At 30.8% G+C, this 26,977-nt stretch overlaps 1 protein-coding gene across 1 annotated transcript in view; it reads left to right on the top strand.

Annotated features, from left to right (window-relative positions):
- LOC129966265 (cell adhesion molecule Dscam2-like) overlaps positions 1-26,977 on the top strand; it is a 217,908-nt gene that overhangs the window by 173,381 nt on the left and 17,550 nt on the right. Inside the window, exon 8 of the mRNA XM_056080679.1 lies at positions 9,228-9,395. Coding sequence (XP_055936654.1) covers positions 9,228-9,395 — 168 coding nt within the window. The remainder of the gene's footprint in view (positions 1-9,227; positions 9,396-26,977) is intronic.

Raw genomic sequence — 26,977 nt, 5'->3', positions numbered from 1 at the left:
ACACTCACGCGTATGGAGACATTTTAAATACATTTTTAGTATGCTAGTTTTTAATGCTATACAATTAAGAATAGATTTAAAACTAAAATAAAGACAGCATGATAATGTTCTAGATTAAACTCGCGCATGAATTTTTTTTTTTTTTTTTTTTTTTTTTTTGTTATTGCATACGTTTGTGGACTAATATCACCAAACATTCGGCGATAAAAAAAAGACGTATAATATCATCAGAAATATTATATTTTTAATGTTTATTTCACTTGACTCATTTTAATTGTGTGTAAATTTCTATTTTTCTTTTAACTTATTTCTTACCAACACAAAATAAAATACATAAAAAACGAAAATCCAATAGTACTTAAAGCTCTCGATTTAGAGCAGCATAGTCCAATTTATGGCTTTTCCGTTATTCAAAACAATTCAAAACTCTAAAAAGATTGCTTTTTTTCCCACAAAAGCAAATATGACATCCGCTTGGCGATTGCTTTTTTTTTTTTTTTTTTTTTTTGATAATAAATTTTCGTTAGAAGCCAGTTGTGATATTGTAAAAAATTCCAACAACTGAAAGTATAGAAACAATGCAATTAGTAAAGAAATAGGAATACTTCGATGTCTAATAACGGTGAGTATTTTTTAAGTTAAAATAAGGATGCTTATTAATATAGCGGAAAGACACGGAGATTTCAAATTTAAACGAAGATTCCAAAATACATGTCATCAGCTGAATCAATAGTAATCCTACTCAAATAAGCCCATTTCATAGGCTGTTATGGTTCATGCAAATGAACGTTACATTTTTTATGAATAATAATGATTTTGAATTTATAGACAGTAATAATTTTTGTGGATAGTAAAGTAGAACCAGCGAAAATAGTAAAATAGTCTCCCTGAAGCTTTCACGCATACTCTTCAATAAAGGTTTCCATTAGAAAGGTAGATAATATTCATGTATATGTTACGGCCAAAGCCCGAAAACGGCCAGTTCGCTAATTGGCCGGCCAATTAGTGTTTTGGCCAACGTTGCTGTAAACTTACCGGCCAATGTCCGATCTTTTCTTGATTTCGGGTTTTGGCCAGCCAATTCGCGAAGTGGCTTGGGACGATCGGCCAGAGTAGGAAGAAAGAAAGCAAGAGCAGATTGTTTTATACCCTGTTAAAAATGAAGTATTTAAAAATGAGTGCTTCTGTGTACTGTTTATTTTAAGTACAATTGTTTCAGAAACGAGTTCAAACATAAGTGACACCTCTAAGTTAAAAATAAGCTTGTAATATGTAAAAATATGATCTCATGTTATTCTGTTCTCATATTAAAGCATAACAGAAATAATTCAGTGAACGTATATGCTGTGACAACGTGATAGCGTGAAGAAAATTAGATTTGCGCCCTTCAAATCGTGTATGAATACAAAGGCAAATTGAGTACTCAATTTGCCAACTACCTTTAAAGGTGATCCTTAGTCTTTACTATTCCATTGTTAACTTAATGTTAAAGATCTCTGATCACATTTCCTCCTGAAACATCGCTTCAAAAAATATGAATATTTTTGGAAAGGCAAATAGCAAATATAAGGGCTAATTAAAACAAATATGGAGGAAAAATAGTTTTGTTGTTAATATTATTTAAAGACATTTCTTTGTTGGCGCCATCTGTCGAATTTCACCTACAATATATTTTTTACATAAATATCATTATATTCATTTTAATTTACTCTTAATATTGTTTTTCCTTTGCAAAAAAGTTCGTATTTTATGAATCGATATTTCGGAAGAGAATGTAATCTGAAAAATTTAGCATTAGGTCTATGGGGCAAAAAAAGATTTACGATCACCCTTAAAACATTTCTTTGAATACACCATTCTTGCGAGAATTAGAATAGTTGGCAGCGAATTGGGCTGCAGATTGAACGGTCTGCGTTCGAATCTCTCTGGTCCAACCATGTCAGTCGAGATTTCGTTTTGAAAATTAAGGTTTGCATAATTTCTGCAGATTTAGAAAAATACATACTCGTATTCGAATCCGTGTACGTATTCAAAAATTGAGTACATACATTTCTAAAATTTAAGTCTATTGTACTCGGAGGTATTATAATAACCCGAAGTACTCAAGAATGAGTACATTTTACTTATTTTTAAGTATTCTGTTTAACGTGCTGCCTCCGGTCAATCTACCATTATCACATCGGGCCAATCTACCATTACCACCCATCGGTTTTGGCCAAGGATACCCAGCCACTTCGCGAAATGGCCAGCCAAAGTAGAATATATAATATTAATTGCAAGTACTTCGGACTTTGGCCAAAACGCGAGTTGGCCAGCCAATTCGCGAACTGGCCGAACTTCGGGCTTTGGCCATAACATATACAATAAACATGACATTTGCAAAAGTATTAAAATAGCATGGCTTTAATGTCTAGCAATTTGACGGAATTGTAAATATGAAGTTATATTTAAAGTACATAATTAGCATGAAATGTAACTAGTATCCTTGATGAACCAATTGATCTCCATATTCCATTAGTTAATAAAAAAGAAGAACATTTATTTGTTTAAGTTGGTGCTCAACAGGTTGAACTCGAACTGGTGCTCAAACTGTTTGAATTAGAACTACCAAATTTGGCATATATATATTTGAGAAGATGTAAATGCATTCCTCGAAACTTTTCAAAAAAGTTTTTATAATAATCTAAATTAATTAAAAATTATGTGTGATTTTGGCCTTTTTCCGCGATTACTCCCGAAAATATTATTGAACAAAACTGTTTTTTCATTATTTAATAAACATTTAATTGCCTTTTTATTTACACCAGTTGTGTAAATTTTTCTTGAATTTCGTCAGATTTATTAAAATATTTTTTTGCTTAGTTTTGAACAAAACATTCAGCTTTATCATTGTTTCATCAAATGTTTATTCGTAGGATTTTTTCCATCATTGAAAGATAAGAAAGAAAGAATTTTGTTTAATAATTATGTAGTTTACTTGGGAATAAGAAAGTGTATTTACAATACAGTGGAGATAAGAAAGAAAATTACTTTTTCTCATGGTATTTGCATGTATTATGAGGTTTCCCTCATAATACAATGAATAGAATGTGTGTAACAATGAATAGAATGTGTGTAAGGCTAGTAAAATAGAACGTTTTTAATGTCTATCACAGTTTTATGACTTAAAATAGTTCTTTGAAGAAATCATATCCATCGAGTTATGCATTTAATTGAAATTACACGCAACCATTTTTCCCGACGAACCAGCAAGTCACCGTAGGTGATTTGTTGAGAATAAAGTTATTGGTAAAAGTTTGTTTCCTAAAGAAAATTAAGCCTCGCTTTGAATGAAAACATGCTGAACTTGAGATGAATTTTTTACAGCATTCCTATTCTTTGTTCGTGTGTCCCAGATTAGCCGAGACAATCAAATTGTCCTAAATTACCCTAAATTGTCCAGAATTTGTTTATAGTTGCTGATGGGGAAAAATTAATTAGATTTAATTCCAAAATACTTTAGTTAAAGTAACTAATTTCAAGTAAAATAAATTAGAAGTCAGATCTCCTACCCTAAATGTTCTCTGCATATAAAGTAATCATTCATTCGGGATTTGTTGGGACTTCATTCGGATCACGTAGAAAAACAATTATCCAAGTTTAAAAAATGTCTGTTTTAAATTAAACATCCTGGATTAGTTCATTTAATCTTTCTTATGATAAAAGTTCATGTTGAATCAAAATTAAATTGATTTAACATTAAAGAATTTGGAATCTAAAAAATGCTTTTTAGCAATATTTACTATATGCTTAATAGGACATCCTTTATGCGACTCATGTAGATTAATTAGTCTATAATAAAAACAGTAAAATTATTAGAAAATATTTTAATGACGTTCCTTTGACATTTCACACACACAATTCCCTTTCTTTCTTTCTTTTTATTTTCAATATTCATTATTCATTTTTTCGGCTCTGGAATCGAAATGAAAAATCAAAGGTTTTTAGTTTTTAGAATGAATAATCTGGTATTCCTTTGCTAACAAAATTTATTGGTTAGATGCTTTCAGAGTTAGCATCGTCAGAACTTTCCATTAGGAGATTCTTACAACCAACATAGCAAACATAACAAAAATATTCGCCCATGCCATTAGATATCTTATAACTTTAAACGAGCAATTTTTATTTATATAAAAAAAATTATTTCGTGTATCTCTTAAACGGATCTAACGATTTTGATAAAATTTTATATTTATATAAGGTTTTCTTTTTAAGTTTATCTATATAAATGTCTTTCCTGAAAAGTATGCAATTTTTCACATACACAAAAAAAAACCCCACAAACTAACTATTAGAACCTTTTTCTATCTGCTGTCATGCTGACAATGTCATATAGCGCCAGTTCGTCAGTTTTATGGTACTTGCATTGCTGCTATAAAATGATAATCTACTGGTACCACAAAATTGTGTGAAATAGCACTATATGATATTATCCGAATACAAATACGTTCGGCTCACATCCAATAACAACAATGCAATTATTCTGTTAACCCTTTCTAAGGCCGTGGGAAGTATGCTTCCCACCAAATTTATCAATCTTTGTATGAAATTATGTAGGTTGGCATAAGTTCTGACAAATTGTTTTAGAAAGACAGAAACTTAGATGCTTTAGTTCTTTATCTCACACAAAATGATGTGTCTTGGTTTGTCACTTAATTATTAATTAACCAAATTAATTAATGAATCAAATTAAATTTATCTAATAAGCTAAATGAATCCCTTTTCTTATTCTAATTTCAAGCCTAAAAATATTTTAACATAATATGACTAGAAAAAAAATGGCCCTTTAAATTGTTAACCAATTCGAATAACATACTAAACTAGGTGCATCATGATTTTTTTTTACTTAAATGACCAGTTTATATGCTGTTAAGATCGAAAAATATTCAAATGTATGTGATTCGTATCTAAATATTTTCTCCAAAAAAAAATATTACAAAAAGAAAAAAAAAAAGGGAAAGAAAAACTGTCGAGTGAAGCTCGGTCTTTCAAGTGCTGTTATCTAATCTCCAAGAAAATTTTAACATAAGAGTCAACAATTTTAATTACATTTCTTTCCTTCTCGTCCTCCATAGTGAATTTTTCGTTGTTTTCCTGTTTGGATTTTTTCCAAAAATTAAAATGAATCTCCTTTCCCGTGGTAGAAGTGAAAAGTTAATATTTCTAAAATCTGGCGGTAATATTCAGAAAACATAACCATTTCATATTGAACTTTGCAAATCGAATTGAACATAAATATAGATTAACTGATATCTAACTTACTGAAAGAAAGCGACGTATTCATGCATAAATAAATAAATATTCCTCACACTTGTCAAACTTTCCATAAAGTCGTATTAATCTATTCACAATACTACTTATTCCATTCCCGCCAATCTTTAAGAGCAAAGCAAACAAACAAAGCCAAATCTCAGCCAAGAAAGCGAAATAAAGAATACAAAACTCAATGTAAACACACACGCAAACGACCTTTTCTTTTTGGTCGAAGAATTCCATTTTCCGGAAGATATAAAATAAAAAATAATCTCCTAAAGCGCCCAACAAATAACCTGGACAATCTTTCCCCATTTCTCCCCTAATTCTTTTCATCCGGGGGCTTTAGTCAAATATCCCGGGGGCCAATCAGCAAGCTCGCCCGAAAATCCGCCATTAGCATATGAAAGAGGAAATTTGACGAAGCGCAAACACCTGAAGGTGACAGCTTCCTTTTCTTGGGAACGCTGCTTCTTTCACGGCATTTCGAACTGCAGTATCTATTCAGAATAGGATGTCTTCCAAGCTCTCTCTATTTATATCCATCCCACTGGCTTTTTATTCGAGAAAAATTTCTTTCAAGAAAGTCGCCCGACGCTGAAAGATTCGCTTTTTATTGAGTTTAAAATAATTCGGTCTGAAAAATTGGCTGAATGAGAATGTTTGCTGCCGGATAGTGAAGCTTGAATTTACTATGGTGATTTAAAGTCTCTTGTGTATGAAGGGAAAGAGAGATTTTTAAAAAAGATACTTTATTCGATGATAGATGCGTTGAAAGAAATTCCATTTAAGGAATGCTCTCATAAATAATTCGTTTTATTTTGGATATATTCCATCTCATTTCATTTAGAAAGATAGTTTTAGCACTTAAAGGTCAGAGTGCTCTTTTTTTCATGCATATTAAATCTTTTATTGTTTAAATTTTAAAAAAATAATATGAAAAAGGAAACTGCGGGGAAGAATTTCTGCCCTTTATTTTTTTAAATTCATTTCCATTTTGAAATATTATGCAGAATATTATTTGATTAAAAAACTTTAAACGCTGGAGCGGCACATAAAAAAAAAATTCTGTTTTGCATAAGCAGATATAAGTCTAAATACCATATGTATATACTAGGGGTTTGCTGTTTGACCAAGAGAGAATAGGAAAATATGTTTCATCATTATTACAATCGAAAACATAACGACAGTGGGGTAAACATCTAAAGCGGCAGGCAAAGTTTAGTTAGGTAGTGAATGGAATTATATGGTCAATGGTAATTTTATCTCTTGACACATTTAAATATATTTTTGTAGAGGTGTAAATGCAAACCATGATGCATAATTTATCAAATGATAACCATGGCAGATAAAAATGAATTAAAATACAAAGAATATCCGTTTACGTCTTAATAGGTGTCCGTGTTTCACGATGAAGGGCTTACACATTTTTTTCAGAAGTTTTAGGAAACCAGATCGCTTATAATTAACGATACAATTACTATTAGGTGCGAAAGACAGATTAAAAATGTGCAGTTATACCAGGATATGATATGAATATACAATCATTATCTAAATGTGTATATACTCTCAGGAAACTTTACTGATATGTTATCATTAACTATACAATCATTAACTAAATATGCATATACTCAGTATATTGTCATTTCGAAAGATTAAAGTCATTGATGTGATATCCAATAGTGTTAAATCACACGGTCTAGGGGGCTAATTATCAAAATTTCGAACTGTGGCCACCAGACTTTCATTTTTTTTTTTAGATATTGTTCAACAATGAAAACACATTGTTTTATCGTCTAACGCTCCATTTTACTAACCCTTAACTATTAGCTGTCAAATGGTTTTATAATAGGGTTGACAACACTTTACTGCACGAATGGTGACAAATTCAAATCTTGCGTTAGTTTTGGGACACCCTTTATGTATAACTTTTCAGCGCTAGACGTTAATTTTTGACTCAATTAAAATATTTTAATCACATAGAAATGAAGGCACAAATTATGTTTTCTATGTTGGGCTGTTCTGCAAAAGTCAAGTTTTAACAATGAATAAAAAACATCATACTCTATACCTTAACCCTTGATCTTAATGCATTCATCGTGTCGTTGGCTGGTAAGTATTTTCCAAAATCTATAGCAGAATCAGCAGATAGGAGGTTGAATGACTTTCTTCTTTACAATCAAGATGCCCTGCGCACAAAAAATTAGAAAATATCTCAAAATGAATATAAAGCGATGAAAATACGAAAAATCTGGTTATTTTTTTTATAAAGCAAGAACATTAAAACAGCGAGACATAAAAGATTGTTGTATTATTTATATGAAATGTAAATTCAACTATCCCGATTCACCAATAGGTGACATATTGGAGTAGGTGAGCAAAAGTGGACCCAAGTAGTACTCGCTGATTGTTCGGTAGGATGCATTGTCTTCTAAAACACACTGACTGCAGTGGGAAATGAATAGCATGAACTATCCAGTAGTTCGTCAGGGACCCTCTGCTGTTCTTTTCTAAGTCAACTTTAAATTTAAAACGTAAATTGAGAGACATTAAAAAAAAATTTTCATACGTTTCCGAAATGTATGATTTAACGGTTGTCTCTGATGTCGTTGGTTTTGTGATTTCTAGTTTAATAAATAAATAAAAAAGTTTTTTTTATAGTTTCAGATTTATTTTGAAACATCCATTTTTATCAGCTATCTAATTTCCGTTACTTAAATTGAATCACTCATGATGAGAGATAAGTTATATAGTTCACAGTAGAGATCAATTTTCTACTTGAACTATATTTCTTATCTTGTTCATCACATTGGGTGATAGAAGTAATTAATTTTGTGATTTTGTAGAAAAATTTGCTTATTGTTCTTTCCTACCATACTTTTAAAAATTTGTAATGTTTCTTCACTGTGCTGTTAGTTTCAACGTAAGGAAAACAGTTTTACATAAAGCTCGAATGGATAAAGAACAGATGCTGAGTCAGTGACAAACTTGGATCGGATTCAACCCTTGGTAACAAACTTGGCTGTCATTTGGCGCCTTGGCGACGAATTTGACCATTTTGGCGACAAGTTGGGAAATTCAAAAATTAATAGGAATTTTGGCGACAAAACCTTTAGGAGCCGAATGATGAGATCCTACAAACTTGAGAATGGAAATCTCCAAATTTGGCATAAAGACATACAAAATTTCATCCATCTAGCTATTACTGTATTCACAGACAAATATAATACCAAAATATGTTTATCAGACTCGGAGGTCTGAAAAGTGTAGTTCATATTTTATATACAATAAAATTTTATATAAAATTCTTATATATATTATATTTTATATTTTATTTAAAAGTGTAGTTTGTATATTTTATATACAAGAAAATAAAAATATGCACCATTTATTTCAAAAATAAAATGCAGCTCATTGAAATGCATAAATGTATGTAAATTCGGTAAGCATTAAATTAATTAATTAATTTTGTTATTCATTTATTTAAAGCTTCAAAATTCATAAAAGACCGAATTTTAAGAAAATTTTTGAAGAGAGGAAAACAAAGAGATTTGGTTTGATAATGAAAGTTCCCAAATCTTAAAATATTTGAATTTACAGCAAGCCTTTTGCTTAAAAATTTGTTAGCAAAAAAGTAGTCAGTGCTTAAAAATATACAATAAAAATTTATTTTAAAAATAATAAATGCTGATTAACAAACAGGCATTCGTAATTTAAATTTGGAAAATTTTACTTTATATCTGTGGTTTGTGGCCAATTAAATCGTCTTGAATAACTTCATTTTATCGTATGATCTTATATCAAATTGTTAATATTTTATAATTCGAACCTCCTGAATCAAATAATCAAGTCACCATGCAAGTATCCTGTCAACTGTGAAACACATACATGTTTTATAACAATGCTCTCTGGTAACAATTTCTCCTTCCTTTTAGGAGTGACCGGCAAACAGCTACATCAGGTGGTCCTGGGAGGCAGCGAAACGTCCACCTACCTGGAGGGACTCCATCCGGGCACATCGTATTCGGTGCAGGTGCTAGCCGAGAATGGGGTTGGCCTCAGCGAACCCTCCCAGCTGAGGCACGTGCAGACTAAGGAAGAAGGTAGAGTGCTCTTTTATGTTAGAATGTTGCCGATAATGGAATTTTATGTGTCAACATCTGATTCTTTTTTCATTTTATCGTCTTTCGCCTGGAGAGGTTTAATTGTGTAGACAAATCTTATTACATGTTATAAAAATCAGCATGATGTATTTTTAGCACCCTGACCATCGAATAACACAAAGATGCAAAAAATAGAGGACATCGCATCTTTCCTTTTCTATTTATATGTTATGCTAACATAAATGGCACAGAAATCATTCATATTACTTATTGTCAAATGGCAGCAATCAAATGTGTACAAATCATCTTATAAACGTTTCTGATTACTTTATTGAATGTTTTTGTATTTCATTTAGCTAATGAATAGAACTTCAAAATATTATTAGAACTGAGGAGGACTTATGTATCATTGAAATTTCAATTCAGTTACAGAAAATAAAGTGTAAAAAAAATCAAGATGATAGAATTAGGTGCCAAATAGAAAGTTTAGTCTAACATAGACATAGGCTTGGCTAATGTCAAATGGGTAATCTCTATGATTTGTCTTTAGAAATAGATGTTCACATCTTCCGAAATTCTTATCTGTCTAAAAATATTTTAATTATCTTAAAACTTAAAAAAATGTCTTTTCCAATGATATCAATTTCATTTTCTTAATTTTTAATTTGTCCGCCTTGACAATAGCTAGTTTGCCAGAGATAGTGGTTATATTTAATTTCCTTTAATTCATTTAAGTATAACTTCATGTCCTAGTTTCCGCTCACATTTCAAATTCTGTTATTTTAATTATCTTACACATGTTTTTTTCATTGTGTACATGAACATATCTAACGGAAACCAGTCCACAACATAAAAGTGCAATTAAAAAAAAATTTCCGCTCATCCATGTTTTAAATTATTCGGTATTATAACTTCACTTTTTTATTCGACTTGAAATTACACCAATATTAAAAAGAATCCTTTTTCTTTGGCTTTTAATTATGGTAAAAAATCCAGTGATTACTTATTTGATGGAAACAATTAAAATGGTTTGTTTCTTTGGGCTGTTGTAGGAAATTAGGCACAAAAATCATTTTTTTCAATTGAATAAAAAAAAAAATTTAATTCCATACATGTTAAGCTACAATCAAAGAAAAGATGTTTTTTTTAATTTTAAAATTATATATAAAAAAAATCTTTTGTGCTGTGCTATTTTCGAAAGTTAAAGTGGAAAAAACATCAAAATTTCACTCAATTTTTAGTTAATAAAAATTTTATAAACATCGGTTAGAGGTTCACTTTTCCGCCTTTCAATTATATATATAATCAAATTTGGTTGCTGTAGATCAAACGGTCTGTCCTGTAAACACCAACACACTCACACACGCATACAATAATCCTTATTATTAGTATAAATAACTTTTAAAACTTCAATTTAATACGTATTCTATTACAAAGTTTTTAGTGCTATGACAAAATTCATTCATCAAAACATTCAATAGCATGTGTTTTATAACGCTGAAATTAAGATTTAAAAAATTACTGCTTTTGGGCATGAACTCCAAAATAGCATTTTCATTTCCGATTTTATTTCATAGTACATGTACTTTTTAATTGGCATGCTGTAAAATTATTAATTTGTAGTATATTGATTTCATTAGTTTCACATTTTCCAATCTTATAAAATAAAAAGTTAATTTTTTTTTTAAAAAAATTGCTTTTAAGGCTAACAAATTAATAACCTTTAAATACTGAATGCTATTTAAAAGCCTTTTCTTCGCATGTTTCGCTTGCTAAAAAATACATGACTTTATTTGGGCTGTAACAGCATATTTTTTATTATAATTGAAATATAAATTTCCTAGTTTTTTTCTATACTTAATTTTATCGTATACTTTTTAATAAAATATCAACGAGAATTTTCAAATTTTATTACAATAGTCTTTAATTCGATTTTCATTGAAAAATTAATAATTCGATTAAAATTGATTAAAATATATTTTAAAATTTACTACTCTATTACAACTGAGTATGGTTTTTGAGCAAAATTTCTATTCTGATGTCTCTGTTTCTAGAATTTATGTGTTTTCGATTTTTAATCAGCTATTATGGCAAGCCTATGATGGTTTCCGCACTTTTTCTTTTCACTTTTTGATACAAGTAAAAACATATTCAGTATTGAAATATAAATCATACCTGAATATTTCAACTAAAAAAGATGTTTAAAAATGTCACTTTCATCATAAAAACATCATGAGAATTTTTTTTTATATGTCAGACGATTATAGTTTATACTCTGAAAACGTGAGAAAAAAATACTTTAATTCTTCAGGAAAAGAAATTAACAACTTTATATTCTATTCAAAGTTTAGTAAACGCTCGATTATCTGCGAAAATGAGTAACTATGAGTATTCCGAAACATGACCGAAAAAAGGCCACAAATAAATACGGAAAATCGAAAATCCTTTTGAATTTTTATTATTGGCATTGTAGGATGTACACACTTAAAATCATGACTTAATAAACAGTAGATTTCTGTGTTTATAAGCTTTTGGTTTGCTTTCCCACAAATAAACGTTATTTGTTGTAGTTTCTGATGCTATATCACCTCCTTTTTTAATTTGTGATCGAAGTTTTTAATTACAATTTGGGATTTTTTACTAAAAGCAATCGAACATTTAATTTTTTGTATTAAGTATCTTATCGTAGAAAGAATAATAAGTCAGAAGCAATTTTACAAATACAAAATTATATCAATCGATCTGATTCTAAATCGTACGATATATCTGAAAACTTTAATTCGCAAATGGTAAAAAGCTAAAGTAAAAAAAATTTTTGAGTGCACATATTAAGTAAGTAGAAGGCGTATAGTATATTTACATGTTCTTAGAACTCTATTTAAATGAATTACTTGTTTTATTTTTATTTAATAATTTCTTAGAAATTTATTTTAATCCATTTATCTAAATTTTTACTCAAAAATCTGTGCACGAATGCATGCTTACAATGTCCATGTAAAGCATGTGGAGTTATAGATTTGTCATAAGAGCCAAAGGAAGCACATGTTGCTCTTAGGTAACCTTGCAAGGCCGAAGGTTAATTACTGGCTTGGAGCGAATAGCGACATAGGTACTATCATTAATCAGAAAATGGCTTTCAGCAGCCCATGCATCTATGCAATTCGAAGTGAGTGCTTCGCGTCATCGAATATGCGTGCATCTCAACCCCACAACCATTGCTGCAATCACCAGGAAAGTAATTTCCCTTTTACTTCTCTGCCTACTACTCATCCTTATGTTTGAGGTGTCCGTTTCTTTAGAAATAAATACAAATCATACAGCTCGCATCGTCACAATTATATAATGGAGAAAGATATTCATCTTTGGTGATATAATTGTTTTTCAGAGTAATTAAGCATTAAAGATAAAAAAAAGTTTTCAATGCAGGGAGACTGAGTTTATTTAGAAAAATTTGTATAATGAAAGGAAATTATTTTTTAGCATTGATCTCACACTTTCTCTATTCACGACTTTTTAGCATTGATCTCATCTCACACTTTCTTTATTCACGACTTTTTAGCATTGGTCTCACACTTTCTCTATTCACGACTTTTTAGCATTGATCTCACACTTTCTCTATTCACGACTTTTTAGCATTGATCTCACACTTTCTCTATGCACGACTTTTTAGCATTGATCTCACACTTTCTCTATTCACGACTTTTTAGCATTGATCTCATCTCACACTTTCTTTATTCACGACTTTGTAGCATTGGTCTCACACTTTCTCTATTCACGATTTTTTAGCATTGATCTCACACTTTCTCTATTCACGACTTTTTAGCATTGATCTCATCTCACACTTTCTTTATTCACGACTTTGTAGCATTGGTCTCACACTTTCTCTATTCACGACTTTTTAGCATTGATCTCACACTTTCTCTATTCACGACTTTTTAGCATTGATCTCATCTCACACTTTCTTTATTCACGACTTTGTAGCATTGGTCTCACACTTTCTCTATTCACGACTTTTTAGCATTGATCTCATCTCACACTTTCTTTATTCACGACTTTGTAGCATTGGTCTCACACTTTCTCTATTCACGACTTTTTAGCATTGATCTCACACTTTCTCTATTCACGACTTTTTAGCATTGATCTCATCTCACACTTTCTTTATTCACGACTTTGTAGCATTGGTCTCACACTTTCTCTATTCACGACTTTTTAGCATTGATCTCACACTTTCTCTATTCACGACTTTTTAGCATTGATCTCATCTCACACTTTCTTTATTCACGACTTTGTAGCATTGGTCTCACACTTTCTCTATTCACGACTTTTTAGCATTGATCTCACACTTTCTCTATTCACGACTTTTTAGCATTGATCTCATCTCACACTTTCTTTATTCACGACTTTTTAGCATTGGTCTCACACTTTCTCTATTCACGACTTTTTAGCATTGATCTCACACTTTCTCTATTCACGACTTTTTAGCATTGATCTCATCTCACACTTTCTTTATTCACGACTTTGTAGCATTGGTCTCACACTTTCTCTATTCACGACTTTTTAGCATTGATCTCACACTTTCTCTATTCACGACTTTTTAGCATTGATCTCATCTCACACTTTCTTTATTCACGACTTTTTAGCATTGGTCTCACACTTTCTCTATTCACGACTTTTTAGCATTGATCTCACACTTTCTCTATTCACGACTTTTTAGCATTGATCTCACACTTTCTCTATGCACGACTTTTTAGCATTGATCTCACACTTTCTCTATTCACGACTTTTTAGCATTGATCTCATCTCACACTTTCTTTATTCACGACTTTGTAGCATTGGTCTCACACTTTCTCTATTCACGACTTTTTAGCATTGATCTCACACTTTCTCTATTCACGACTTTTTAGCATTGATCTCATCTCACACTTTCTTTATTCACGACTTTGTAGCATTGGTCTCACACTTTCTCTATTCACGACTTTTTAGCATTGATCTCACACTTTCTCTATTCACGACTTTTTAGCATTGATCTCATCTCACACTTTCTTTATTCACGACTTTGTAGCATTGGTCTCACACTTTCTCTATTCACGACTTTTTAGCATTGATCTCACACTTTCTCTATTCACGACTTTTTAGCATTGATCTCATCTCACACTTTCTTTATTCACGACTTTGTAGCATTGGTCTCACACTTTCTCTATTCACGACTTTTTAGCATTGATCTCACACTTTCTCTATTCACGACTTTTTAGCATTGATCTCATCTCACACTTTCTTTATTCACGACTTTGTAGCATTGGTCTCACACTTTCTCTATTCACGACTTTTTAGCATTGATCTCACACTTTCTCTATTCACGACTTTTTAGCATTGATCTCATCTCACACTTTCTTTATTCACGACTTTTTAGCATTGGTCTCACACTTTCTCTATTCACGACTTTTTAGCATTGATCTCACACTTTCTCTATTCACGACTTTTTAGCATTGATCTCACACTTTCTCTATGCACGACTTTTTAGCATTGATCTCACACTTTCTCTATTCACGACTTTTTAGCATTGATCTCATCTCACACTTTCTTTATTCACGACTTTGTAGCATTGGTCTCACACTTTCTCTATTCACGACTTTTTAGCATTGATCTCACACTTTCTCTATTCACGACTTTTTAGCATTGATCTCACACTTTCTCTATTCACGACTTATTTTTAAGGTGTAAAAAAAAGGTATTATCCTATAATGGGTCAATGTTTCGAAAAATGTCTCACAAGTTAAGAGTAACTGTAAATAAAATTGTTTGGAATAACTTATTAACCGACTTTTTTAATGAAATATTGTTATTTATGAAGAAATAATGTCAAATAGAATATACAAATATTCACTGAAAAAGATTACCCCCCCCCCCCGTATAAAATTGTGAACTTAAGGAAAGGCTGCCAATACCTTGCATGGCCTTGGCGAAATATAGATCCTTGGCGTGAAACTATCATTTTTATTGAATCTATCGTGGGATCATTGATGACTTTTTTTGGCGATTATTAGCTGGCATGTGGCTATAATACACAAGTAACCCAAAATCGAATATGTATTTTTAATATCTTTTTTCACACCGATTAAAAGCAAAATTTGCCATGTAACTACAATTGTCAGAAGATTCCATAAAAAATTTCATCAATTTAACTCATTGTGTTTTACCCCCATTTACATCCCCCCTTTAGAGAGTCTTGGAAATTTTTTAATAGCACAGTTAACTCTTCTAGGTGCGAAGGAGCATGTATGCCAATTTTTTAAAATCCGGTAAGGAGTGTGGAATTTTATAAGATCCCAACAAACAAATAAATGGACATTTCAGAATTATAGATTTATTGTTTCGTGGAATAACACTGTCTACAAACTATCTACCTTCTTCGAGATTAAACTGATATCAAATGTTATAATACATTTCAGCAATTTCTTGTGCTATCACATCAGAGGTGTTCTAAATCTTACGCATTGCACGTGTGGGCCACGATAAGGTTTCACAATTTCTGTATATTTCCGGGAAAAGAAAAAATAGACAGTAGATGAAAAATCAGGTGATCTTTTTGATGCTAAAAATAAACATTTTGAAGTGAGACGATCTGGGAAAACAGCACGTGCCTCACTCGATTAAAAAGAGATCAGTAAAGTGGATTTCTTTCGCGATTCAGCTCCATAAAAGAACTACCGTGATATATTTCTAATGGCTTCTCTTTGACGATCAAAGAAACTGCCAGTTTCGGTCTTCTCGTGGTTATATGTCGTTTCGAACTTTTTTTAAGGACGATTCTTTTATAAAAAAATGCAGTTAAAATAAACTTTTATTTCATAAAAAAAAGTTATTATCCTAGTATTATATCTTTAATTTTCATATTTCGTTGCCATATTCGATACTTTTGTAATGTAGAAATCTAATTATATAAAATAAGAATATTTAACTGTGTAATATAAAAAACAAAACTTTGTATTAAATGTTAGGCATAGACTGGAGGTTCAATTACTAAAGATCCAAATGTATAATTCATTTTTTTGACTCTTATAAAGTTAAATACAAATTTGTCTTACTGTGGAAAATTTCTTGAAAGCCAAGATTACAACACGTTTGCTGATTTTCGATAAATTTGTTCCTCATTTTTTTCATATAATTTTCCTTTGTTAATCAAAGTTAGAAGCCTCGGGGTTTTTTTTTTCAATATCTTCTCGAGAACAAAGCTATTGCAATGTTTCTGCCTTTCTGAAAAAAAGTGGCGCCAGATTTTTAAAACCTTTCCAAACTCAATTTATCCCGAGTTAAATTCTTTCTATAAAATTTTTTTTAACAAGACAATACCATTAGAATAAAGTTTGACTAAAAGTAATTAGAAAAAAGATATTTAAAGGAAAATAAATAAAAAATTACAGTAAAGTTAGCTTTTTGCTAGCCTGATGAATTAGATTTTCGGAATTACGCAAGGTAATTGAAACGTAATGCAAGAACTTTGATGTGTATAATGATTGTTATCTCATCACTCTGTCTTATATTTTATCGTGATATCTATACTTTATCCTAATGTCTTATGACATGAAAATAGCTAAAAATATCGTCATCTCATTTATTTGTGATCCGCTATCATTTATGAGCTTCAAACTCTTTCTTCAATGTTTTGCCAAATACTGAGCAATACAGCGCTCTGTTTTGTTACAAACCAATTTATGAATTTCATCGCCAGAATTCAAATGTTACAAAATAGTTTCATTACAATTGGGAAAAAAAATTCAATCTAGTAGTCCCAAAGAATACGAAATGAAGTGGAGATGGATTGCCACATCTATAAGGGCAAGAAAGGCTTCAAAGCAATTATGGGTAGCTTTGGTCCAACGGCGAGTATTGTTTAGAATTCCGAATCTCTTTAGTTTTCAGAAGAAAATGAAAAAAAAAATCAAAATATTATAACTTTTAAATATTTGTATCATCGTATTAAGTGGACTGTATATTTTAGGTGAAAAACAAATCTTCAGCAAAGGTAAGCCCTTTTATTTGTCGTTTCGTGCGGTCGCTTGTGTCAGGATACAGCTTTCAACTCTCTTTTTTACAAACTTTTTCACAGATGGTGCTTCAGTGGGTTTTCGCTTACGTGATGTAACAATATCTAAATGATATTTATCTTCAATACAGTGGTGGATTTCAGATTAGATTACCTAGGGTCTTTAGACTAGAAAAGGGCCATAAGCACGGATTAGATAAACTTGATTTTTCTATTGTTTTTCTATGGTTGTTGAAATAGTCGGATAATATTTATGCTTTTATCAATTATATAAATATATTTTTATAAGTGCCTGATGCTTCACCTTTTAATAGAATATTTATAAAACCGAGCATCTGCAAAAGTATTTTGCATAAACGTAAATGTCAGGAAGTTTGAAATGATAAATAAAAACAAATACATATTCACAAAGTTAATAATTTTTAAAAAATTAACCTGAAATAGACCATAAATATATTAAAAATGAGCCTTCTAAAGTGCACTGCATAGGGTCTCAAAATATTGAAATCTACCACTGCTTTAATATTATCTAAATCAGATTTGCCATAACCAGAATCATAAGACTACACTCAAACCATCAATATAAACAATCGAATCTTTTATTTTTTTAATCAAACAAATGCTATCAACAAATTCTTACTTAAAAAATAGATTCTACAACTTTTGCACTCTAATCCATTAATTAAAAAAAGCAATGATGTGCTACCATCTATAGATTAATAAAATCAATAAAAATAATTCGGAGAAAATGCAAAATTTTCTAATGCCCGATCTAACTCGAAATGCCAAGCTGACATGATTCGCATGCCAGAGCTCAACTCGGCTGAACTGGGAAGGGACAAAACGGATAAAACTATTCCATGACGACAAAGATAAGAACCACATTTTAGAAATTAGTGCGATAGACCGCATGGAGAAATTTCAAAACTCTTTCACAACGTCTTTTTCCTGGAAACCCACTCATACAATGCTTGTTTATAAAAAAAAAGTAGCCCTTTTTGAAAATCGAGGCTTGCTTCTTCACTTTCTCTCAACGAATATTGTTAACAGTAGACAAATATTTCAAGAATTCCATTAATGAAAGAATGCTGCCATTTTTTTCACAAATCCGTTAAAGTAATTTAATTATTTGGTAATTTAAGAGAACTAAAGACAGAAATAAATGACGTTCCATGCGAATTCTTAAGAACAAACGAAGCACCAACTGGCATTATTCCATAAAAACAAAACTTTTAAATATATGTTGCCTCACAAATAAAAAATAAGTAACAATCGCCATTTCTCAGTTGTCCAAGCATTTCATTTCTGTTGATCCGTGGTTCGAATCCTAATCAAAGATCCGAACACTAGAATTCTTTTATTTAAAATGTTCTCTATTGTTTATCTAAGCTCTGGAAGATACTAGATCTTTCTTAAACATTCAAATTGGATTGTTCTCGAACATTCTATATGTGTATAAAAGCTTAGTCCTATTAGTTATGCGTAAGTTTTCAGTCTGATGCTGTTGCTTCATCCTAAAAAAATTTAATTGTTTATTTAATGATTCTTCACATCTTTGTGACATTAGTTCTAGATTGCATAAAATGTTACATAATCTAGAAATATATTTTTTAAAGCAATAATTTAAACTTTTCTCTAAAAAAATTATCAATTGTTTTTAAATATCATTAAAACTACAGTGCACGAAAAAATTATAAGGGAAAAATTATTTAATTATAAAAATTATAATTAAAATTATATTACGCGAAAAATCGCCAAATCTAGAAGCCTTGTTTACAGAATTGTATGCAAATTTTTGCAGCAAAAATAGAAATAAAACTAAAATATTTTATGCGTAAAGTAATTAAAATTTTCAATTTTAAATCTACTAAAATTTAAATTTTGATTTTTAAATCTAAATGAAAACGGAAAAAAGTATAAGGACATTGCTTTTTCTCCAATAATTATTTAAAAATTTGCATATTTGAAAGCATAAAATGACAATTCCGAGTTAAAAGATTCATTTTCGAAAAGAATTTCCCACTCGGTGACTTTCAGTGTGAATTTTTAAACGATGGCCAAAGGAACTCAACTTTCTGACTCTGAAAAAGGAAAAATTGTTGCTTTTCGAGAATGTGGATTAAGTGGATGGAAAATTTCAAAAAGAATCCAGAGATCTAAAATTTATAATTTTCTAAAAAATCCTGGGATGTATGGTATGAAAAAGCCAGACCAGAGGAGACCAGAAATTCTCACTCGTCGACAAAAAAGAATGATTGTAAGGAGAGCTTGCGAGAAAAGAGAAACCGCAAATGAAGTTAGACAAAATTTGAGTTTACCATGTCAAAATGTTTTGAGTAAACATCCTCAACTTTCTTATGGGAAATTAGTGTCACGCCCCCCTCTTACAAATCATCATAAGAAAAGAAGAGTTTACTTTGCCAAAAAATACATTTCTCTTGGTCAAAAGTAGGCTGATGTAATTTTTTCGGACGAAAAAAAAGTTCAATCTTGATGAACCTGATGGTTTTCGTTATTTTTGGTATGATCTGCGAAAGACCAAGGAAGTGTTTTCCAGGCGTCAATATGGTGGTGGCTCGGTTATGGTATGGGGCGCTTTTGCGGCAAATGGAACCACTTCAATTGTATTTATTAACCGTAAAATGAATTCGGACAGGTATTTTGATATGTTAGGAGAAAGTTTGTTACCTGAAGCGCCACTAATTACTACAGGGAATTATATTTTTCAGCAGGATAATGCTTCGATACACGTTTCTACGTGTGCAAAACTCTGGTTTGAAGCTAATTCTGTAAATTTACTTGATTGGCCGGCGAGAAGTCCCGATCTTAATCCAATCGAAAACTTATGGGGACTTCTAACCCGAGAAGTTTATAAAAACGGCACACAGTATCAATGTACACAAGATCTTGTCGTCGCTATCAAAGACGCTTGGGAAAAAATATCTGTGGACATTTTAAAAGATCTTTCAGGATCTATGACCCCTCGGCTTATTCAAGTCATTGAAAAAAAAAGGTAGTTTTATTTATTATTGAAACATTTTTTAAGTATTTTACAACATGTCCTTATAATTTTTTCCGTATTTTCTTTAATGTTAAATTTTGTAAAATCAATATTTTGAAGCTAAATTATGTTTTTTATGTGGTATGAGTGTAATCACAAAATTATGCAGCAGAAGTAAGAAATATAAAAAGTTCATTTAGGTGAAATGGAAATAAAGCATATTTTCATGCAATTACATGTTGTCCTTATACTTTTTTCGCGCACTGTAGGAAACTTAAATTAACATCATTATAATTTTGAAATTCATAATGTCAACACACAGTCTAGAAATATACTTTTCTAGGCAAGAAAAATATACTTAAAAATTTTTTTACTTCATAAATAAGCTGTTATTAAAGTACGTGTCATTTATTTAAATAGACAGAATATTTAATGATTTACAAAAGAAATAATGGAAGATTCTAATTTGAATCTTGAAAATTAAACATAATTAATTCTAATTTGAATCTAAATTTTTGTCGCCGGCTTTTAAAATATTTCTCCATTCATATATACGCTTTATAATCTACCAAAGCAAACATCGCATTATTTTTTCATCAAAACACCAGTGGAAAAATATTCACTTACAGATAGAGAAAAAAAATCACTTAAATTTCTAAGGATCCTTTCAGAAAAATGCAAGGGAAAAAAAGAGGATAAAAGTGCCTAAGGAGCAAAAAAAATATGCTAATCTAAGTTTATTCTGTCTTTGCATAAGAACAAAAATAAGAAAAAATTATCCCCACTTACGAACCGAAATGCAGATAATGTTCTTTGTTACATGGGATTTATAGTTTTTTTTAACCCTCTTACACCGACCTAAACTACATTCGAGTATCTTTTTTTCTAAGCGTAAATGAATTAGTCTCGATTTTTTTTCTCCCTCCTACTTTTTTCACCTGCTTTTGGCAAATTAATTTGGCGATATTCATGACTCTTAATATGTTACTCAATGAAAACAACTTCGCATAAAAAATAATGATGTAGAAATGAATTAATTATTAAATCAACTGCCATCTAGTGTCGGAAAAAAAAGGAAAAAATGTCTGTGCTGTAGAATATCTTTACATCAGTAGTTTTCTGATTAAATAATACTTTTCTAGTTGGAGAAACATCTAAAAAAAGCTATCTAAATAATTCCTTGTAATTATGTTACCATAAATTTATTGAAATGCAGTTTTCTTTCATAATTAAATTCATAATCATAATTAAAGAAAAGATGCTATTATTTGGAATAGGTTCTATAGAAAGCTTGATGTTTTACATTATTTCAAATTACATTCAAGTATTTTAAAGGTCTAAAGATTCGTAATGAATATATTTAATACGTTAATTATAAGATGATAGTACATTATAAAATACAGGGTGGTCATAAAATAACTTCTTGTTTGGCAGCATTTACAACTAAAACAAAATGAAATTACATTTCATATACAGGCTGTGGAAGGCATAGGGAGATGAATTCCACAGAAGAAAAAAAAATATCGCCAAAAGGTGCCGCTAGGAGAAATATTGGCGTTGCTGTCACGTACGAGGAAATTTTCATATCAAGATGGATTATGCAAAATTCCTAGTGCGTGCGTGACACAGCACCATGCATTCCTTGTAAAAAGAGAAGAGCAAACGACCTGTTAGCAGTTCGTTCTTGATTGTTGATGTGTTCTTAATATAGGCCCTGCATTACCTCAACATGCTTTACTGGTAAAACTGTTCTACACTAGACAGTGTAATGCCCTGTCTTTTTTTAAGCAAACCTGCGTGTCTTGATGCAGAACAAAAGACGGGCTGTTATGAGCAACGAAACTGTCAGGGAGAACTTCATACACCATATGCAATATGTTGTACACAGGGACAGTCTGAATATTGAAAATTGCTTCCAGGGAACCTTAATATTGGCGAATAAAAGATTATTTTCTGCGAGTTTCATGAATTTATTCATAATTGTACTCCTACAGAGCCAGTACTTCACCTATCGACAACTTTTGGTACTATTTTTTTTCTGCGGAATTCATCTTCTCATGCCTTTCCACAGTCTGTATATGAAATGTGGTTTCATTTCGCTCATTCGTTTTAGCTGCAGATGCCACCAAAATGGAAAAGTTATTTTATGGCCACAATGTAGTTGAGTAAAAAGAATAATATATTTTTTTTGTATAATTATACTCTTACATATGATATTACCATGATGCTTCACATATGACTAATACTACATATTTATTATATATGATACTGATATAAATAAATTTAAAACTATCCGCCTTTGATGACCAGTTGGCCTGCCGGAATCAATCTAAAAAAATTAATTAAATATTTTGTGTAACTATGTTTTAGTAGCTTTATTAGCAAAATACTTTTTAACTTCAAATTCTGATAAAAACATAACTCGTACTCTTTTAGAAGTCTTATATCATTCCGTTCATTTTGCTGTATATTTTATTACTTTTCAGTCTATGTCTTAATACATTCTATTATATCATTGGATAAAAGCAGCGATATTTAAAAATAGGTGCACTATAAAAATGTTTGATCACTAATTGATACTGAAGTTAAACATTAATTATAAGCATAGCAAAATTTCAAAAATTTAATAAACATAACAAAATGTTTCTGACAAGAAAGGTCTGAAATATTATCGAAATTTCAAGTACTTTTTCTTAAGTTTATTGAAGATTATTATTGTTTCATGTTCTTCAAATTCGAGAAACTAGCAACTACTTGATGAGATTCAAAGCCATTTTCAAAAGTTGTATGCTTTGGAGAATGCGTGTTTGTAAAAACACATAGTATTAATATTATATATTAATAATATTTCAACAGCAGGAATCATTTTCTTTTATTAAAATTGATAATTCTTTACTTATTGGGAAAATTCTGTGTTAAATTCTTTTCAAACAAAAAGTGATAAACAAAAATAAAAGACATTCTCTGAAAATTATCCATTCAATCCTCGTTCAATATGTTAAATTTATCATGATTAAGTTAAGTCTTTAAATAGCATTTTACTCCGAATTGCGATTGATAAACTCTTGAGCAAGCATAAAAGTTTTCCGATGAAATTCAACCTCTGCTTTTCTGTGTTTACCATTTCTTACTAAATCGATATTGTATTTTTTTTTCTCCCTATCTTCAATTCAAAGAATTGAGTTTCGCTTAAAAGCATTTCGGTCATACTCTCGGAATTTTACGATTTATTTTTTTCCATGGAATTCGATTTTGTTGATCATTTAAGAAAAATGTGTAACGTTCCAATTCTAGTCGGTTGTTTTATTTTGTTTATCAACTTGTATATGTGGGTTTTCTGGATCGGTATCTGTGTTCGTCGTGGGCAATTTGATTTATCGAATTCGGGCGATTCAGGTTTAAAAAATTGCAAAAAGTTTTTATTTTATTTTTTATTTTGTATTTAGATTTATCGGAAAGTAATCTTTCTAAGAATATTTAGTTTTATTTCTTTTTTTTTTCTTCGATTCCTCGGCCTGCAGCTATAAACCAAATTACTTTTCTGCTTTATATTTTGGGAGCACAGTATGGCTAAAGCATTTGATCGTAATATTTTATATAAGATCAAAGTAACTAGGGTTAAAATTCAATAGTTCTGTTCCAAAGAATTTTATCGAAGAAACGCGTTTGTTTTAAGAAAATTAGATTTAAGTAATAACATAAAAGTGGCAAAAATTCTCCAAAAATGAAGAATTAAAAAGATATTGTAGCAAATAAGGACGTGATTTTGTCTATTTTATGAACATAGAATTTTTGTGATTTAGTTCCATATCTGGTATAATACTTCATTAGTGGAAAGTTCAAAATTTCAGCACACTATTTGAAAATGCTAATGCAAACTTGCGTATTGCTATCAAATTTTGAATAAAAAATCTGAATAAAAGATTCGGTACACAGATTTAACATCTATAGTGCAGACACATATCTAATTTTGGACGATATCCAATTTCGGGTTGACTGTCTAATGTCCTATACTTTCAGAAATTTGCAAATGCGATAATTCAAAAGCGCAATGATTTAAATATATCGAATTTGTTATAGGATTTTGTGACTACAAGCGCGATTTTGTGCCAAATTTTTATTTCAATCGGTTGAGAGAAATATATCTAAACTACAAATTCGACTTTTGAATACTATTAACGTATGCCAAAGATAAATCGCCAAATAACTCGGCAAGAGTGACACGACATATTTTTAGCAAAAATGCTAAATTCCCACCAAAAGTTAATATTTCGTAACTATTGTACGCCAATGCCATGCAAGGCCTTCTCTGGCACGACAAGTTTATTAGAGAGTATGCGGGAAAGTTTTGGGAAACCACTCCCGCTGAATTTGAATTGTGGAAGTCGCATATACAAGAACAATCTGATTAGGGATTGCAAATATCGGACCAAAAGTTCAATACCGGTGTTCGGTATTTTTTAGATTTTAATACCGGGATACCGGTTTTAATACGGTAGTAGAAATTTTTGAAAAAGAAGGAAAACGCAGGTGTTTCTTTGTTTTATTTGCCAGTTGTTTGTTTTATTTGCCAGAGAGTGTAAATATCACAAAAAATAATTTGTAACTTATAAATGATAACAGTATATAATCACAAAAAAAGTAGAGGAACATCTTATTTATTTAAATCACAAAAAAGTGTAAATATCACTATTCAGTCTGTGGTATTATTACAAATTTTTGAAGTGTGATCTTAAAAAAATATAATGCATCAATTGTACTGTCATTAAGCCTGGAACGTAATTTTGTAAAAAAAATTACCATCTTTCGAAAACGCTCTTTCGGCATCTACGCTACTTGGTGGTACTGTCAGCAATGCGCGATATACTTTTTCCAAGTATTTACCTCTAAATCCCTCATCTTCAAATAAATCGATTTCTCGTCGGATGGTTTTGGATACAGCTGATTTCTGTACTGTATTTTGGTATGTTGATTTTTTTTTTAATTATCGCTAATTTTTGTTCAAGAGACAATTCCTTTTCACTATCGATATTAGTGTCATCATAATCTTCGATAACAGTACCGAATTCTTCTGAATGTGGATAGGTTTGTGGGTAAAAAATTTTAAGAAAATTTATTATAAACTTGGTTAGATTTGAATTGGTTAGTCCCTTTGCTTCTTTTTCATTTTCAAAATCATTATAATTATGTAAATACCGTAAGACATTTTCTATTTCGGTATGCCTTTCTTCTGTGCGATTTTTCAATGTAATATATAATTCTTCAGATAATGATGTATGCTGTTCTTTCAGTGACTGCAACCTGAAATTGATTGTTGCATTAGCTGTTAATAAATTAAAATCACTCCGACATAATGCCTGAACATCCAGTTTTATTGGAAATAGAGCTGTTGCAGTTCTGGATATTAAGTCGAATTCACTATCTGAAAAATTAATTTGCAGATTTAAGTCGATTATTGCTTTTTGGATTGGATTTCTCAGTTTTAAAAATCGTTCCATCATCAGAAGTAAACGGTTACAAGTTAAAAAAAAAATTCTAGTAAATACCGAAAAACCGGTATTTAAACTTGCGAATACTGGTATTAGAAAAATTGTACAAATGGCTCAAAATACCGGTATTCGGTATCCCGGTATACAGATATTGCAATCCGTAGATCTAAAAGACGGATTTTCTCCAAATCGTGAAAGAAATCTATAAATATGGTCTTAAGATTGCATAACAGATTTCGCCATTCTAATACTATACATTTTTATCTATTATGTTCACAGATAGACAAAGTGACGCCCAAACGGGAATAATTCTAAAATTGAATTTTTCGAACTCGGGATTATCTAAATCACAAAAATTCGTTGAAATTTTGAAGTGGCATTTGTTGACTAATGAAGTTAATTTTTATCACTTTCTTATAATAAAAAGCAAAAAAACTTTAATTTTGATAAAATATTAAATACATTTTTAAACATTTTTTGAATAATACTTTTCATTGTTTTATTATTGGATAAATATACGAGACAATATTAAATGCATATTTGGATGGTGCTCATCATTGTTTTTATAATTATGAGTACATTTTTTTTAAGAAAATCTTTTCTTAAGAGTACTCTTTCCAGGAAATATCGCAATGATGATGCGCCTGCCCACCCAAACTGAAAGGCACTTCAACAACATCAGATAGCGAAGACGGCATGTGATTTAATATCGTCCGCTGCTTACAAAAACCAGTGCGGATGTCAGAAAGTGCCTGTAGAAAATCCGGTCTGTCAATTTGCCCGTATCACCCTGAAAGTGGACCATAAGGGGCAAATATTGGCTGTGCAAATATGCGGCTGGCAAGCGCGTGTCCCGCACCGCTGAATATGTAATGCGGGCATTGAGAATCAATACTCCGGCATGACCTCGCCCCCTCGCATTAGTGCTCCTCGCAGATGCGAAGGAGCACTAATGCGATTCTGCACAGAAATCTGCATTGATGAGAGGTGTGTAACGACATACAGAAGGCGTTACATAAAGGATCTTTTGCACCCTCATTTCATTGAT

The sequence above is a fragment of the Argiope bruennichi genome, chromosome 4 (genome assembly GCF_947563725.1).
Source record: "Argiope bruennichi chromosome 4, qqArgBrue1.1, whole genome shotgun sequence".
Lineage (NCBI taxonomy): Eukaryota > Metazoa > Arthropoda > Arachnida > Araneae > Araneidae > Argiope > Argiope bruennichi.
This window is presented reverse-complemented; position numbering and strand designations above follow the sequence as displayed.